We start from the raw sequence: 18,284 nt of genomic DNA, 5'->3' as shown, positions 1-18,284 counted from the left end.
ACATTCAGAATGTGTACAATATCAACAACTCCATAATAACATTTGGGGAGAAATAAGAACTCAATGACAATGGTAGAGTCTACATGTCTTCTGATTCTGGCTGTGGTGTGTGGGACTACAAGAACCCTCTTCACAATGTGCACTCTTCTAGTGGTTCATGCTCGAGAGCAGAAAATCTTTTTCTCAGACTATGTCGGTTGCCTTCTGAGGCATGTCTGGAATGCAGTACCAATTATATAGAATCACCTCTGGATGTCTCTGGCCTCCTCGTCATTCCCTTTATCAAGAACATCCAGCCACTGATCATAGAGGTCGGTTGAAAAGAGAGTGCCAGGAAAGGCTCGAAGACACTCCTTATAGAGATTAAAAAAGAAGTTATATCAATTTGTTGGCAAATATAGACTTGAGAAATTACAAAGAAAACATTTAATTGCAATATTTCATTTAATCTCCGCTTTTTCTCTAGACGTTCAAACTGTGACCTCCATAGAGTTTGGCCTCTAATTCCCACCATTGTGTACATGCAGAAACGGGTGCTTCCATTTCTTCTGACTTACTCTAGAGGTGTACACAGTCTGAGAAGTTTTGGAAGGGAAGAAAAACCTCATCTTATTGTCTCAATCATCTTTTGGAGGGTAGTTATTATGGCATAGTGGATTAATCTGCTGCCAGGGATGCCATCAACTCTTATCAGAGGGTCACTTCAATTCCTGGCTGCTCTACTTCTGATCCAGCACATTGCTAAAGTGCCCGAGAAAGCAGTGGGTAACTGCCCAAGTACTTGGGGCTCTGCCCTACTTCAGAGACCTGAAACAAGTTTTCGGTTCTGGCTTCAGGTTGGCCCAGCCCAACCTGGGCCACTCAGAAAACATGTGGAAGATTGACATCTCTGTATGAGCATGTGTGTGTGTTTGTGTCATTGTAAGCTTATTTATTTATGTAAAAGATGGAGTTGAAACACACACACACAGAGGGAGAGAGGGAGAGAGGGAGAGAGGGAGAGAGGGAGAGAGGAGAGAGAGAAAGAAACAGAGAGACAGTGAGGGAAACAGAGACAGAGAGGAATCTTCCATACACGAATTTACTCTGCAAATGTCCACATTGAATCCGGAAGCCAGGAACTCCACCCAGCTCTGCTATGTGAGTGGCAGGGACCACAGTATTTGGGCCATCTTTGGCTGCCTTCCCATGTCCATTCGTGGTAAGTTCATCCAGAACCAAGCAGCTGGGACTCAAATCAGTGCACATACAGGTTGTCTGTGTTGCAGGTAGTAGGTAAATGCACTGCGCTACATTGCCAGACCCATACGTGTCTCTCTCTTTCACTCTGCCATTCAAATATATAAAACAAATCTATATAGTCTTCTTTGCCTATATTTTAGCAAAATAGTACAAACTGACAAATCTGCTTATGGGTCATCCTAAATCATATTATGCACTGTGGACATGTAAACATACATACTTCACATTTTGATTTCAGACTAATCCTTTTAAGTCTTAGCAGCAAAGGTTCCGAACCAAATGAACTAAATATACACACATGTACTCACAGAAAATAGGAAGTAAGGACTGGACATTTTGACTATGTCTGTTCCCTGGGGCAAAATACTCTCCTAATAGCCTCATTCTACTTTCCTTTTCACTAGCTCATTGATCAACTCTTTACAAATATAACCAGAAGATGGTGGGATTTATATTTCCAGTTCATATCCCCTTGCTAGCTTTCTTTCCACTGGTCTCACTATATGGCCCATGACACTTTTCAATAGCAGTGAGTGTAGGAAATGCCTCTCAGTAAGTGTTGTGTTCATAATCCAGACATTGCTCACTCATTCTAGTAGTTCTTGAGTAGTCATTTATGTCATATCCAGTTTGGACTACTGGGGATAGAACAGTGAAGAAAACGGACAAAATCCAAGCCCTCTTATACCCTGACTATGTCACTGGCGTCCAATACTCTCCCACTGTAGTTACAGCCTTTGACTGTTTCCCAAGGAGTATGTCCAGTATGTGTGGAGCTCTGAATGATGGGGAAGTCTGGGATGGCTCAGGAGCAGCTTTGTCTGCTGGGTACTTACTTCCATGCACGTGGGGTATGTGTCCTCTCTTGGCTTTCCCTGTGCTGCAGGATGACTAGACGGGGCATGTTGTGGAAGTCACACTGTGAGCCAAGGAGATCATGTGAAGACGATTTGCTGTTGCACCTCTGCTTCTAGGGAGCTCAATGGCAAATCCAACTCCATGACTGTATTTATGTTTAGCCTGGACCAACTCTCCAGGTGATTCCCATGGTATTTATCAAAAATCAGACTCCAAAGTCCTCAGAGGGGTAACCACTATATCTTGTTGAAAAATGACATCAACTTCATGTACAACAGAAACAACACAAACATGTGACTGTCTAACCTAGTGTATATTTTTATGATCTGAGTGATGTACGTGTGGGCCCGGAAGTCATTACAGAAGTGTAACCATTTAACATGTGGCCAAGCATTGATGGAGGGTAAGGAAAGAGCAAGTGTACTGAGCGTTTCAAAGAATGTAAGGATATTTTTTGTAGTGATTACGGCATTGCCAGATTTTTGTTTCACAGCTGCTGAAATGACCAACAATTCAATTTTCCCTTACAGAAATGTACCTGGATACTTGTGATTTTACCATACAATTTTGAAATACATGTGTATTTTGCATCACCTTGGATTTTAGAATTCTTTGCTCAGGGATGGCACTGTTTCGCAGCAGGTTAACGCCTTGGCCTGAAGTGCCAGAATCCCATATGGTATGGGTGCCGGTTCAAGGCCCGGCTGCTCCTCTTCCGGCCAGGTTCTCTGCTATGGCCTGGGAAAGCAGTGGAAGATGGCCCAAGTCCTTGGGCCCCTGCACCCACGTGGGAGACCCAGAGGAGGCTCCTGGCTCCTGGCTTCAGATCGCTGCAGCTCTGGCCATTGCGGCCAATTGGGGAGTGAACCATCGCATGGAGGACTTCTCTCTCTCTCTCTCTCTGCCTCTCCTCTCTCTGTAATTCTGACTTTCAAATAAATAAAAAAAGAGAATTCTGTGCTCAATGGGCAGAGGCACAGAGAGTGAGACACACATGCACATACACGCACACTGTTCATGAATGAGGAAGAGAGACAGAGAGAGATCCTACATAAATGAATGGCTGCAATATCCAGTTCAGACCCTGGTTGAAGCCAAGAGCATCATCCTTGCCTCTCACATGGGAGGCAAGAACCTCAGTACCTTGGCCATCTTCCACTGCCTTCCCAGATGCATTAACAGGATGCTGGATCAGCAGCACAGCAGCCAGGACTTGAATTGGGGCTCTGATATACGACGCCAGCATTCCAACCCCCAGCATACCCTGCTATGCCAAACACAGGCCCAACATTTTAAAACTTCTAACCTAGCTTTGCCTGCTGCAACACTTTCAAAGTCAGATTCACAAGCTGAGCTTTGTGCTGGGGCTCGTTACTATGTAACTATAACTAGGAGTATTGGCTTAAGTACAATGGAAATGAACATAAGATGCCAACAGTAGTCAAAATGAAGGCAGCTCCAAATAGCAGAGTCCTGACACCACGTGTGAAGCAAAGGCATAAGAGACAGGGGAAAGAATGGCAATGAAAAGAATGGAATTTTCTTGGCATTTGTATGTATTTTTAATTCATTTTAAGAGCAATGTTTGCTTATTGTGGAAAACACCTAGAATGGTTTTCAAAATTTCAAATAAAGTTTCTTTGGGAAACTCTGATGTCATTAGGAAGACACTGTCAAATCTGGCAAATGCAGGAGATTTGTACTGGCCAAAATTCTATATGAATAACCAGGGTTTATTTGGAAGATGCTTGGGCAATTATAACTATGCTAGCATAATTCTACATGGAGCATTCAGATGAGGACAGCAAGCATGGAGTCTGAAGACTGGGAAAGCTATCTAACAAGCAGAGTCTGTCCAATGAAGGGAGTAGCTGCCTACAACCTGGAGTTTCTGATGTGTTTTTCAGTTTCTCAGACGCTTAACTGATTAGGCCTACTGCTCTTCTTGAGATGTCACGAGGAATGAAACCCATCACACAGCTTCCATATTGTGCATAGATGATGCCAGAATCCCCCTACCTTTAACAGTGTTGCTAACACAAGTGGCGATTCATTGCCCCAGTCGCCTCTATCTCCTGTGTTAAATCTTTCCTTTAGGGCTATAAATGACTTTATGTCACCAACTTTTTGAAAAATATTCTCTGTCTTTGGCCCTTTCTGCTTGATAATACGAATCACTTCCTGTGGAAAAGAAAAAGGAAAACTAATTAAAGGACATTTCATATCCACAAGCCCAGAACAAAAGCTAGCCCCCTGTAGAGAAGAGTATGGGAACTGACACAGCAGCAGCTGAAGTGAGGGAAGAAAATTTTGTTCAGTGTCTCTAAATATATGTTCAACCCATCCATCTGATCTGTGTCCACCCACTAAATTGTTTTGAATGCTGGCTTTAACCTAGTTTCCTTTTCAAGGAATGAAACTTGTACACCAAACTTCTCTGCTTCAAGCTTTTAGTGAATCACTCTCTCCTGTTTTACCATGCTGTTCTCATTATTTCCTAGTACTGATGGCCTTTCCCAACTAGGAAAATCTCGTTGCCACACTTGTTGCCAAACTTGTTGACTTTCATGTCCTTCTGCCTCATCTTCATGCCAAGAGGGGAACAGGAGTGTCACAGTCAGGTATCTCCAGGAATCTGTCATCTATTAGGTCCCTTACTTTTCATGAGACCTTGGGCATAGGACATCACCTTACTCATGCTTTCCTTTTATCCATGAATGATGTCACAGTGATGAGGATCCTAGCAACTCCTTCAACTTGTGAATGCTGCAAGGGCTGGGGCACCATCTAGCATGGAACTAACTTGATACATTCCTCCCCACCTCGCAAAAAATGCCCTACATCTAGCATAGTGTATGTAGATGTGCTGGACAATCAATGTGCCAACTCTTAAATGCCCTCCTGGGAAATAACATAGGCCACGTTCTGTGGCTTTCCTCTGACACATTCTCTTATGATAGAAGGATACATAAATGGCAGGTGATCCATCTAATCATCTGAAATACAAACCACGCCCACAGTGAGGGACGTTGAGTTCTAAGTTTGAGTCATCTAGACAAAAAGGAAATGAAGGAACACTTCAAGGAAGAGGCTAAAAGGGGAACATGGGGGGATGTCGACTCCAAGAGATTCAGAAACATTCCTTTTGCTGTGTGTGAGCAGGTGACTGGGTAACATCGCTGAAACCAGCAGAATAAACGGAACGGTTCTTTCTCCTGTTGCCTTTGAAGTAAGACCACGATAACTGAGCTGACTGTTCTTCTTTGAGGTCACATTAAGAAGGCATGTCAGCCAAAGCCAGGGACTGACAAATGATGGCCTCATTTGAAACACTTTTGGATGATGACACCAAGCCCTCAGAACGCTCACTCCTGAGGAGGGCTTCAGAAGATCAAAATGATACCTACCCAGAGTGTGAGGGTCAGGTCCTCAACACCAGACACTCTCAGGAGTGTTGGCACCGAAATAGCAGGAGGGGAGTCCTGGGGCAGGTCATTATGGCTTCTGGTAATGCCCCAGCAAGACAGACAGTTTGTGAGAAAGCCTGAGGAGAAAGTGAGACCATTAGCTGTAGAGGATCATTGACAGATTCTGTTTCCACCCTTTCCATTTGACAGGTGACTGTTTCCAGCCTTAGAAAAGACAGAAACTGATCCATTTGTGGTGTACAAGAGCTTACGATCTGAAATTGGCTAGTACCATCCACGTGACGTTCATGAACTTTTCTTCCCAATTTCCTATAAGCTGGCAGTTAGAATCAGGTGTTTAGCCTAATTGTTAAGATGCCCTAGGCTCATATCAGAGCATCTGGACCTGATGTCCATCTTTGGCTCCCAATTCCAGCTTCTTGCAAATGCAGGCCCTCTGAGGCAGTATGCATGGCTAACAAATTTGGGTTCCTACCTCTCACAAGCACAACATGGAATAAGTTCCCAAATTCCAGCTCTAGTCCTGCCTGTCACAAAGGAGACATGATGTAAATACCAGATTCCAGTTCTGTCCCTGGCCCATGGCCACGGCTGACATTTAGGGAGTGAATCAGAGGATAGGAAACTCAACTCAACTCTTCTCTTCTTTTCTCTCTCTCTCTCTCCTTCTCTTGTGCATGTGTGTGATGGTCTCTCAAATCAAACAATCAATTCATCAACCAGAAATGAAATATAAAGACTTGAGGAAGCTGCTCAGGTTCAATTCTGGCAGTGCTACCTACAGTTTTTGCTTTTTATTTTTTTGCATAATGAGACACCTCACATTGAGTTATACACATCCTCTTAAGTTTACCCAGTGGAGTCAGGTGTCAGAACTCATTTGAAAAGCAAAAAAATACAGTTGACATTCAAACTAAGTGGAGTCTCATAATCTACTTCATGCTAAGTCACCTTTCCCTATGAGATTTCCTGTTTGGTAGTCTGAATGCCCAACCACCAGCAACTCACTCCCATCAAAGAGATCTGCACTTCATGACACAAGCTCCCTGATATCACTCAACCAGCCTCTACCTCCCTCACTCTTCAGGGTTACAAAGCTTAACCTGTTCCCCAGGTGATTTGATTTCACCTTCTTCACTTGGTTCCCAAATGAGTGGCAGGATCCCGTGGGGCCTTGTTCCTTGTGCCACCCTGCCAAGCTATACAGCCTATATTTTAGCTACCCATCAAGCTCTGCCAACTGAACGCTGAAGAGGAATTTTCCACAGAAAAGAGGATCACCAAGGAAAACATGAGTTTGGAGTATCTACTGCTCAGCTGTGCACGTTTTCTTAAGAAGGCACCTAAACTTTTCTTCTTAAATGACCGATTTATGCTGAATATCATAAAAGGCACCAGAGGAGTCAAGGTGCAGTGTGATAGACAGATGGGTGAAGTTGCCAAAAACAATCTGTTTTTGTTTTTTTGTTTTTTTGTTTTTTTTTAAGATTAATTTTGACAGAATTACAGAGAGAGGTAGAGACAGAGAAAGGACTTCCATCCACTGGTTCACTCCCCAGATGGCCACAACGGCTAGAGCTATGCTGACCCGAAGCCAGGAGCCAGGAGCTTTTTCTGGGTCTCCCACATGGGTGCAGGGGCCCAAGGACTTGGGTCATCTTCTTCTGCTTTCCCAGGCCATAGCACAGAGCTGGATCGGAAGAGGAGCAGCCGGGACAAGAACTGGTGCCCATATGGGACAGCTGCGCTTCAGGCCAGGGCTTTAACCCGCTGTGCCACAGCACCGGCCCCCTCCCCAAATATCATTCATCAGCCATCTTCTTGGCATTTCTGGGCCCCTGAATGCATCACCATCAGACAAACAAGGGAGGGCAATCCTCACGGTGCTATATCACTGAGGAAGCCAGGATAGGCTCCAAGATGTGCCACTTCATCAGCCAGTCCAGTTACTCAATTCTTTGGACTTTCCTTTGACTCAACTTGTTTAAGAATGATGCTATCTACACCTCATTGCACTAATATAATGTATTACTCAGCATGGCACACAACTCATCACAACCGTGAAGAGAATTACTTTCTTCTGTAATCATTTACAATCAAATGGTGTAAGGGATCCCACACATCAGTTTCCTCACCCTAAAGTAAACTTTATCTCCATTCTCTTTCTGGTTAGTTAGTACTCTCCAGATAGCATGCAGTCACAAAGTAATCCAACACCAAGCATTCAAAATTCCACCTTTTAAAAGGAGACAAGAAAAAAGCAAATGCCATCTCAAATGCAGGAGGCTGCTCATACATACTACCATATCCAACTCTTTCTTTAAAACAGGCAAGAATACATGGTTTAACTCGTGCACAACCTGGTACACCTAGGACTCACCTGATTTCATTATTTAAAAATCTATTGGGACATAATCCACTACTTAGTTGTCACACAGCTAAGCAATGAAGCATCATGCTCCATACCTTGATATGAATCTATACATCCAGAACATATGGGAACAGAGAGAGATGAGTGCCATTACAATCTTTCTCAAACAAAAATACTTTTGGTGCTTAGCTGAGGCTTTCATAAGGTACATTATTTACTGAGAGCGCATGCTGCTTCTGTGACCAATGGAAACAGCAGCCATTTTCCATGAGACACGTTGCATAATTCAACAAGCTCACTTCAAAAACACTGAGCCTTTCTGACACTCCTGGCGATACTTCTGGTGGTGGCATTCTCTTGCCCAAATGGGGGTTGTGGATGTTTACAAAGTTCAGATTCACAATCTTGCATAGGAGCAACATTTATAGAATATTGCTATATGCTCAAAATTACAACCAAAAACACATTTATAAGCTATATAAATCACAGAATATCCTCACAAGAAAAGTACGAACACCATTCACAGTGGAAATCATTATATTCTTGCCACAATATTTCCCACCTTACTAAAAACTGTTCTTCAGAGAAAGGTCTCTCAAAAGAATATTGACAAGTAGGGAGAGACTGGAAAGCAAAAAGCTGAAACATCCCTGATCGTAACTGTTCAGTCCATGTCTGGTCTAGATATGCATCTGAAGCCTGGAGGAAGTCAGCATGCCGTGGGCATAATGAAGAGATCAATTCAGGAAGCAACCCCCTAGCCACTTCAGCCCAAGCCAGAAGAGATCCAAATTCAATGCCACAGTTTCTCACCATCCTGGAGATCTTCCATATAAGGTAAGTCTAAGGCATGCAGTACATTGATTACTTCCTGCTCTCACTCCAGGTTCAGGGTTACCCTCTGGAATGCTTAGTCTTCATTTCCAGGCCTTCACACATGATGCTCTTCATTGTAAAGATTTATTTGTAATACAGAATAACACACAGAGAAAGACATCTTTCATCACTTTGTTTTTTTCCCAAATGGCCACAACAACCAGGGACAGGGCTGGAGATTAGAACTCCACCTGGGTCTCCCACATGCGAGACAAAGGACCCAGGTATTTGGGTCATTTTCTGCTTCCTTCCCGGGCACATTCTGATAAAGCCAGCGAGCTTCATCCGAACTGGGAGAGCCAGGACTCAAGCCAATGCTCTGATGTGGATTGCAGGATGCAGCTTAACCCACTGTACCATGATGCCAGGCCACAAGAAACTTCTCTCTACAGACACATAAGTTTGTGCATGCATTATTTTATGGAGCAAATGCTCAGGGTATCCAGAGGACACAAAAGTTCTAATGTAGAAGAACCACCACAATCCTCCTGGAAGTGAGATGGGTTCTGACTTTGAACAGTTTCTCTAAGCCTGGTTCTTGGTGAGTACTGGGTCCCTGTACTTATGCACACCTCCTCCCTCATGGAGAACAGCTCTCTGTCATGAATTTTTTTCTCAGGAATGCATGGATGAGCAGAGAGCAGAACCCTGCTGGAAATTAGACTTACCGCACCGGCGCTGCCTTTTAGCCGTGTGCCTGGGCTTCAACACGAACTGGATCCCTCCATCAGACAAGATCTCCAGAACGGGATCCTCCATGCTCAGGGCGGAGGTGGACTTCCCCGGTTCCTGATTATGAAAGGCAGCTCGATGGTAGCTTGCTTGGATAGCATATGGACACTCATGCCCTAGGCAGAGAAAAATCTCAATACACATCAGGCTGATGGTGACAGGTATGATCAAACATGCCTTGTTGTCAGTGTGGGTACAGCACCGGGGACAGCTCAAGTTCTCCTGGGGCTTCTGCAAGGAAGAGAGCTGTGTCTTGGGAGTGAGCATCAGGTGTGCTCTCTCTGGGGAGGCACTGCATAAAGCAGGCACCCAGGCAGAGGACCTTTCCAATGCAAACAGAAGTAGTAGCCCATTGCCTAGCTTAGAAGACCAAGATCCCTCAGTGCACTGCACACTGATGACTTGTTATTTCCGTTGTAAAGTAGAAGGCCTGCTAAAATCTGCCTTGACTCCAACTAGATTTTTAACGTCCTCATATGAGTAAACATGAGTAAACATCAGTGGTCTGCATTTTTTAAATGATTGGGCCATATATGTCATGAGTTGCTGTAACCTAGAATCTCTCTCCCACGATGTTAGATCATGAAAAGAGACTTCATTTCTCTGTCAGTTTTATAGCCTGTGATTCTCAAGAGCACTGGGGCCATGGTCTGCTGTTACACTTCCCTCCTACTTTGGCCCTCTCGGGAGCCCCTCACAGCTCACTAGCTGAGGGAGTGCTGCAGAGTGTTAGAGACCCAGAGCCATCCTACCAACTGATGTTCACGGAGTACATGTAATGTCATTGCTTTCCTCTCTCATTTTTAAATTGCTGGCAACCCAAGAAATTCTCAAGATCCTCTGCTACTGGTGGGTATTAGCAATTGGGATGTCCATGAAGACACCTCTGTCCCACATTGGACCACCTGGTTTGGTCCTTGATCATGGATCCTGACTGAAGCTCTCTGCAAATGCAGATCAGACCCTAAGATGCAGAGCTGTTGTCTTGAACACTGATGTTCCTGCCACTCACGTGCAAGACTGGACTGATGACCTGCCTTCTGGCTCCTGGCCCTTGCCCTAGGACACCTCCAATCTTCGTGGACCTTTAAGGATAGAACTAGCAATTTAACATTCTGTGTCTATTTTTGCCTCTCAAAAACTAAACTTCGAACATGTTTTCACGATTCTGTGCTGTCAAAGGGATTTTCTTTTCAACAACAAAGTGAAAGCTCCCTTTATTCAATTTCTGACATATTAGTTAAATTTTCCATTTCATGGGACATTAATACCCTGTTCAGAGCAAGAATTATAGCAACTTGTCTCTTTCATGGTAAAAGAAGCTTCTACAACTGCAATATTAACAAAACCAAACCATCGGCATAACCAGGACAGAAAAAGATGATCAGGAACTGAGAGCATATTAAACACACATCCATAAGGACCGCTAGGAGTCACCAACGACAGATACACTCTTAGGATTTCTTGGAGCCAGTCACAGTGCATGCCATTGTTCGGGTCCAAATCATCCTCCAGAAAAAACATTTTACATAAACAAATGCCATCTACTCAATAAATTCATTTACAGTATTTGATTTGCACACTAACTCTACTGCTATCTTTATTTTAATTTTTTTTTATTTTTTGACAGACGGAGTGGACAGTGAGAGAGAGAGAGAGACAGAGAGGAAGGTCTTCCTTTTTGCCATTGGTTCACCCTCCAATGGCCGCCGTGGCCAGCGCGCTGCGGCTGGCGCACCGCACTGATCCGATGGCAGGAGCCAGGTACTTATCCTGGTCTCCCATGGGGTGCGGGGCCCAAGAACTTGGGCCATCCTCCACTGCACTCCCTGGCCACAGCAGAGAGCTGGCCTGGAAGAGGGGCAACCGGGACAGAATCCGGCGCCCTGACCGGGACTAGAACCCGCTGTGCCGGCACCGCAAGGCGGAGGATTAGCCTAGTGAGCCATGGCGCCGGCCTCTATTGCTATCTTGTTACAAAGATGTCAAAATTAAGGAGAAACATCATAAAATCGGTGGTTGGCTTTTGTCCTCAGATGTATTTAGCAATTCCTGAATTTTGAGACTGACAAAGTACATTCAGAAAGAACAGAAACTTTATTTTCAAATTTTGTAAGTGACTTGAAAACATTATAAATTACACATTAGTTCCTTTACATGACTGTTGAAAGAAGAATAGGAAGATTGCCCAGGTAAGTAATACTGTTTGATTTTCATAGAAATCACCAGCATTATATTACAAAGTCTATGACAAATAGTATGCCTCCCTTCCTTTCCAGGGCTTGTTTCTATGAGAGACACTGAAACACATGATGATTCATGAATGGTTTCTTCTTTATATAGGTTAATTCAACAACTATTTTAGGAGAAGTATAATGTTTTTATCAACAACCTCAAGATCAAGTGCTAGAAAATTCAACAAAAAGAATGGCTGAACTGTACATGTTTGTTCATCAAAAAACCTTTTAGGAGTTTGAATGTGATTATCTTAATTTTTAATCATGCTCAAATAACTTCTTGACATAATTTCACAATAAATATATATGTGTTTGCAGATGACATGCATGCATGTATACACACACACACACACACACACACACACATTCATAAACACAGGGGAACCAGAAACTCCACTAAAAGACTACTGGAACTCATAAGAGAGCTTGGTAAAGTTGCAGGATATAAAATCAATGCAAAAAAGTAATAGACTTTGTGTACCCAGACAATGCCAAGCCTGACAAAGAACTGGTAAGATCAGTCCCATTCACAATAGCTACAAAAATGTCAACACCTTGAAATAAACTGAACCAAGAAGGTGAAAGATCTCTACAATGAAAATTATTGAGCATTAAAGAAATAGAAAACAGACAAAAATGGAAAAATCTTCCATGTTCATGGATCAGAAGACTTATCATCATAATGTCCATATGACAGAAAGAAATTTACAGATTCAATGTGATCCAATGAAAATACCAAAGGCATTCTCCTCAGATCTAGAGACTATGATGCTAAAATTCATACAGAAAAACAAGAGAGCCCAACAAGCTCAAACAATACTAAACAACAAAAGCAAAACTGGGAGCATTACAATACTAGATTTAAAAGCATACTACAGGGGCCAGCACTGTGGTGCAGTGGGTTAACACCCTGGCCTAAAGTGCCGGAATCCCATATGGATGCCGGTTCAAGACCCCGCTGCTGCACTTCCAATCCAGCTCTCTGCTATGGCCTGGAGAAGCAGCAGAAGATGGCCCAAGTCCTTGGGCTCCTGCACCCACGTAGGAGACCTGGAAGAAGCTACTGGCTCCTGGCTTTGGATCAGCACAGCGCCGGCCGTTGTGGCCAACTGGGGAGTGAACCATCGGATGGAAGATCTCTCTCTTTCTCTGCCCCTCCTCTCTCTGTGAAACTCTGACTTTCAAATAAGTAAATAAATAAATAAATCTTTTTTTAAAAAAGCATACTACTATAATCAAAACAGCTTGGATCTGACACTAAAATAAATACATAGATCAATGAAACAGAATAGAATCTTCATAAACCAATCCAACATGTACAACCAACTAATCTTTGGACAAATGAGCTAAAATCAATACCTACAGAATGGTCAGTATCTTCAACAAATGGTGCTGGAAAGTTGTATATACATGTGCAGAAGTATGAGGTAAGAACCCTACCTATATACCTATATACCCTATACAAAAGTCCACTCAAAATGGATCAAGAATCTCAATCTATGACATGATACCATCAAACTGCTAGAGAACATTGGAGAACCTCTGCAAGACACTGGCATAGGCAAACACCTCTTGAAAAAGACCCTGGAAGCAAGGAGATCAAAGCAAAAATACACAAATGGGATTACATCAAAGTAAGAAGCTTCTACAAAGGAAACACTCAACAAAGTGAAGAAGCAACCGACAGAATGGAATAAAACACTGGCAAACTATACAACAGATAAAGGATCAAGATCCAGAATCTATAAAGAGCTCAAGAAACTCAACAACAACAAAACAAGCAACCCAGCTACAAAATGCTCAAAGGACTTGAACAGGCATTTTTCAAAAGAGGACATTCACGTGGCCAAGAGACACAAGAAAAATCCTCAGGATCACTAGCTACCAGAGACATGCAAACAAAACCACCATGAGGTTTCACCTTACCTTAATTAAATTGGCTTTCATGCAGAAATCAACAAACAATAAATGTTGGTGAGGACGTAGGAAAAAGGTACCCTAATACACATCTGTGGAAATGTAGATTAATACAGCCATTATGGAACACAGTATGAAGATTCCTCAAAAACAGGAAAATAGACCTATCATGTGACCCAGCCATCCCACACCTGGGAATTTACCAAGGGAAAGGAAATCAGTGCACGAAAGAGTTATCTGTACCCCCATGTTTATTGTCGCTCAATTGCACAATAGCTAGGATATAAAATCAACCCAACTGTCCATCAACCAATGACTGGATAAAGAAAATGTGCTATATACATACTATTCAACCACAAAAAAGAACAACATTCTGTCTTTTGCAAGAAAATGGATGCATCGGAAAACCATTATATTTAGTTAAATAAGCCAGTCCCAAAAAGACAAATATCATATGCTTTCCTTGATCTGTGGTACCAAATAGAGTACAAAAATTTAATGTATATGAGTAAAATTCACATTTTGAGATGTGATTATTGTTTAAAGCCCTTGTCTGTAAATAATAACCTGTTCCTCTACTATTTAGAACAGTGTTGTTGTTCTTTCTTACTACTGGTAAATTTTTTACTTAGTGGAGGGTTAAGCATATGATTTTAAAGTAAACTGAAAGTATGTTATTATAAAACTTAAAAGAAAGAATAAGAAAGGAAGGAGGAGGGAGAGTGGTATACTTGGACATAGACCTGACAGATTTTGCAAGACTTAAAAATAGAGATTACCTATGAGACTAGAAATGGAAAGGGGAATACAAACCAGTATATGGGCATCAATCAAATGTTTGGAGAGATGAAATTCGACCCCATTTTCATTTCATTACAAAAAAAGAAAAAAAAAAGGACTATTCCAAGACAGTTGTGCTATCCACATGGAAAAGCAGAGAATAAAACTTCAGTTTCTTTTCCAACTACAACTTAAATTGCTGTATGAAGATATGTTGTCAGGCACCCAGGGTAGAGTATACACTTGGCAATTCCTTTTATAAATGAGTACTGACTACATGAGGTTGTTTTCTCCCTTGTAAAGATATTTAAGCTTAAGAACAAACAATGCATAGTCTGGAAATTAATAGTTACCATTTTGAAGCAATACATTTCATTTTTTATTTTGCTGGACACTTACCGATGAGCGGGTAAGAGGTCTTTCTCTGGTTTGAATAGACCCACAATTGGTAGTCCATTTCTGAGCCCTTAGAGACAAAAAGAACTAAGTATCACAAGTCTTTGTCAGGGCATACTTCAAGGATGTATTTCTTTTGTTTTTTAGAAAACTTTAATAAATATAAATTTTGAAAGCATTTTCCCCCCATAACCACCCTCCCACTCGCAAACCATCCCATCTCCTACTCCCTCTCCCAACCAACTCTTCAGTAAGATTCATTTTTAATTCTCTTTATATACAGAAGATCAACTTAGTATATACTAAGTAAAGATTTCAACACTTTGTACCCACACAGACATACAAAGCATAAAGTACTGTTTGAAGATAAGTCTTACCATTCATTCACATAGTACAACACATTAAAAACACAGATCCTACATGGGCAGCAAGTGCACAGTGACTCCTATTATTGATTTAACAGTTGACACTCTTATTTATGACGTCAGTAATCACCCGAGGCTCTTGTCATGAGCTGCCAAGGCTATGGAAACCTCTTGGGTTCACAAACTCCGGCCTTATTAGACAAGGCCAGAGTCAAAGTGAAAGTTCTCTCCTCCCTTCAGAGAAAGGTGCCTCCTTCTTTGATGGCCTGTTCTTTCCACTGGGATCGCACTCACAGAGATCTTCCATTTAGGTCATTTTTTTGCCACAGTGTCTTGGCTTTCCATGCCTGAGAAACTCTCATGGGCTTTTTAGCCAGATCAAGGATGTATTTCTTTAGCATTTCTACATTTCCAAACAAGAAAATAATTGGGACCAGTGCCAATGCTATTCGAGTTAACAGGACTGACCGAAATAACTTCGGTCCCTTTCTGAGCCTCCAAGACTACACCCCAGATTCATGCCATATGACTTTTGACAAGGATCACAATGCTATTATCCCAAGTGACCTAAGGAATAAAGAATCATATTTATGCCACTTCACTAGTAAAGGTAAGTCTAATCCTGATCATTCCACTCTCAGCTATCTCCAGTCTCTTTGAAGAATGCTGTGTTTTACTGGACTTAGCTGGCTTTCTATCATCTACACAAGAGACCTGGATTAAGTTCTCAGCTCCAGGCATCAGCTCTACTGCTGCTGTAGGCACTTGTCGAGTGAAACCATAGACATAAACTCTTCTGTCTGTCTATGTCTCTCAAATAAAACAAGTTTTTAAAAAAGACATGTATGTGGTGTGCACACACATTCCCCGAAGAGCAAGCTTTCATTCAACTCTTATCTTGCTCTTTAATAATTTATTAGAGGCACCAGATATATCATTCCCTGAATCAGCATCTAAGGCATACAGCTTTTATGCAGGTGTTCTTCATGTCCAAATTTACAAGGAGTGAGATTTTAGCATGGTGGTTTGAAGATGCCTGAGACTCACGCCACAATAGCTGGGTTCCAATCCAAGTTCTAGGTCCTGATTCCAGCTCCCTGCTAATGTGCATTCTGGGAAGCAGCTATGAATTCTCAAGTAACTGGGTTCCTGCCACCCACGTGGGGTACCTGAATCGTACTCCTGCATCCAGACCTTAGCTTCAGACCACCCTTAGGTGCTGTGGGCATCCAGAGATTGAACCAACAGAGGCGAGCACCCTCTCTATGTATTTCTGTGTCTTCCTCTCTCTGTGTCTGTCTTCATCCCTCTTGCTATCTCTGTCCTCTCCGACCCTCAAAAATTAAAAAAAAAATTCAACTAGACATGTCTATTAGGTTTGTGTACACTGAGATGATAGGTGTGGGATTGGAGAAACCAGAATATACAGAAATAGCAATCCAACAGACAAGGTTATTAGGAAGCATGTAAGATATTTTTGTGTGTATATATATATACATTTATATATATACACACAAAAAAAATAAAATACATGACAATAGCAATCTGAAATTATACTCCAATTTCATTAAATTATGGCTTTCAGTTCACATGAAATTTAAAATCGGAACAGAAGAGCAATACCCATACATAGACAAATACATCTCCGACGTTTTCCATTCCCACATGTGCACATGGTTCTGGGGACAAAATATATTGCTGCCTACAATTGGTCTCTTTGCCCGGAACTGTATTTTACAAATATACACTGTAAGCATGTGTGCATGTATCTGGATCAAAGGGAAAATACATTCATCTCAAAAACCAAAGTTGTTATTTAACTCAAAGTATCTTTCAGATTACTTACACTTAATCCTAGCACTGGTAGTGCCATATGGATAACGTCACTCACTGTGTCTAAATTGGTAACTGTTATAATTCCAGACTGTAAAAGGGAAAAGAAGAAAAAACTGCTGATACAGGAGAATGTTAAAGTATATGGTTACATAATTATGAAACTCTTGGTTTCAGGGTAAAGTTTGAGTAATGACAAAGCAAAATACATATGAAGCACCAAACCTTAATGATAACTGATTTTTATTACTTTACGTAACACAAAGCCAGAAGAAAGAATTTCAATTAATTAACATGTTTCTAATAGAGGAGTTATGATACTAAAAATATAACTGCTTAGGCCCAAACAGAAAGAACCTCAATTCAGAAAGAGCCCAACACCCAAAGACTATTTCCATCATGCAGGGAATAGTTCAACAAGGAGTCAGTCTCTCTCCTTCTCTTGATGAGTTGTGTTTTTATGTTTAGATTGATTTCTTTGCATACCATATATTCAGTCCTCGTCAAATGAGAGTAAGAACTGGCTCTCACAGGCATTCTTGCTCCATAAACCACTATGTAGGGAATACCTTCTCCTAGTCAGATCACCCTTTTTAGATTTTCATTGTCAAAATGTATTGAGACCATGAACCCAGAATTCAAGGCTGAAAATTCTAGACATCTGAGTTCTTTTTTGAGATACCCATAGAATTTTAAAACTGTACATGAACACTTTCACAGAATTTTTTAAGGAAAAAAACTCTTTTGAAGGATTACTCATCTTTTTCCAATTTATCTGGTTTGTAACATAATGGATTTTCATGGTATATGGAAATCATTAAATTCAAAATAAGCAGTACAAGGGTATGGGCCTTCTTTTCTGGTCCTGTTCTCTCTATGAACACATAGATGGAGCTGCTTATAAGCATGTAACTTAAACTATTCAATAATTAGAAAATATGGAAATGAGTTTCATTTCTTTTCCATATGAGATGTTACTCCATATATAACGGCCAGGGAAATGTGACCAGATCTCTAAGAGTTTCATATGAAAATTATGCAACAAAAGCAGCTATGTGCTCCAAGACATTAAAACAAATGTGCTGAAAATGAAAAAAAAAAATTAAAAAAAGTAGAGGCTGTCCCAGCACAAAAACAGAAGATATTTCAAAATGGGAACTTTAGCTGTGAAAAATATCTGAAAGAACAATGCAGTGGGTGGACTAAAAAGCACAAGTGAGATGGCAAATTGAAGACAATGAATTTGAAA

The 18,284-nt window shown here is 41.6% G+C and overlaps 1 protein-coding gene across 8 annotated transcripts in view; it reads right to left on the bottom strand.

Annotated features, from left to right (window-relative positions):
- LOC138848171 (uncharacterized) overlaps positions 1-18,284 on the bottom strand; it is an 87,377-nt gene that overhangs the window by 42,212 nt on the left and 26,881 nt on the right. For 6 of the 8 annotated variants that reach the window (XM_089302206.1, XM_089302208.1, XM_089302207.1 and 3 more), the window contains 6 exons: positions 17,049-17,126; positions 14,841-14,907; positions 9,444-9,623; positions 5,508-5,644; positions 4,120-4,281; positions 247-353 (listed from right to left, as the gene is read on the bottom strand). In XM_089302206.1, the coding sequence (XP_089158332.1) occupies positions 247-353; positions 4,120-4,281; positions 5,508-5,644; positions 9,444-9,623; positions 14,841-14,907; positions 17,049-17,126 (731 nt within the window). Of the gene's footprint in view, positions 1-246; positions 354-2,078; positions 2,162-4,119; positions 4,282-5,507; positions 5,645-9,443; positions 9,624-14,840; positions 14,908-17,048; positions 17,127-18,284 lie in introns of those variants that run through there. The other 2 variants (XM_089302213.1, XM_089302212.1) reach the window with 2 other exon arrangements.

This window comes from Oryctolagus cuniculus, chromosome 8 (assembly GCF_051225735.1).
Source record: "Oryctolagus cuniculus isolate XC-2025 breed Fujian yellow rabbit chromosome 8, ASM5122573v1, whole genome shotgun sequence".
NCBI classification, from domain to species: Eukaryota; Metazoa; Chordata; class Mammalia; order Lagomorpha; family Leporidae; genus Oryctolagus; species Oryctolagus cuniculus.
This window is presented reverse-complemented; position numbering and strand designations above follow the sequence as displayed.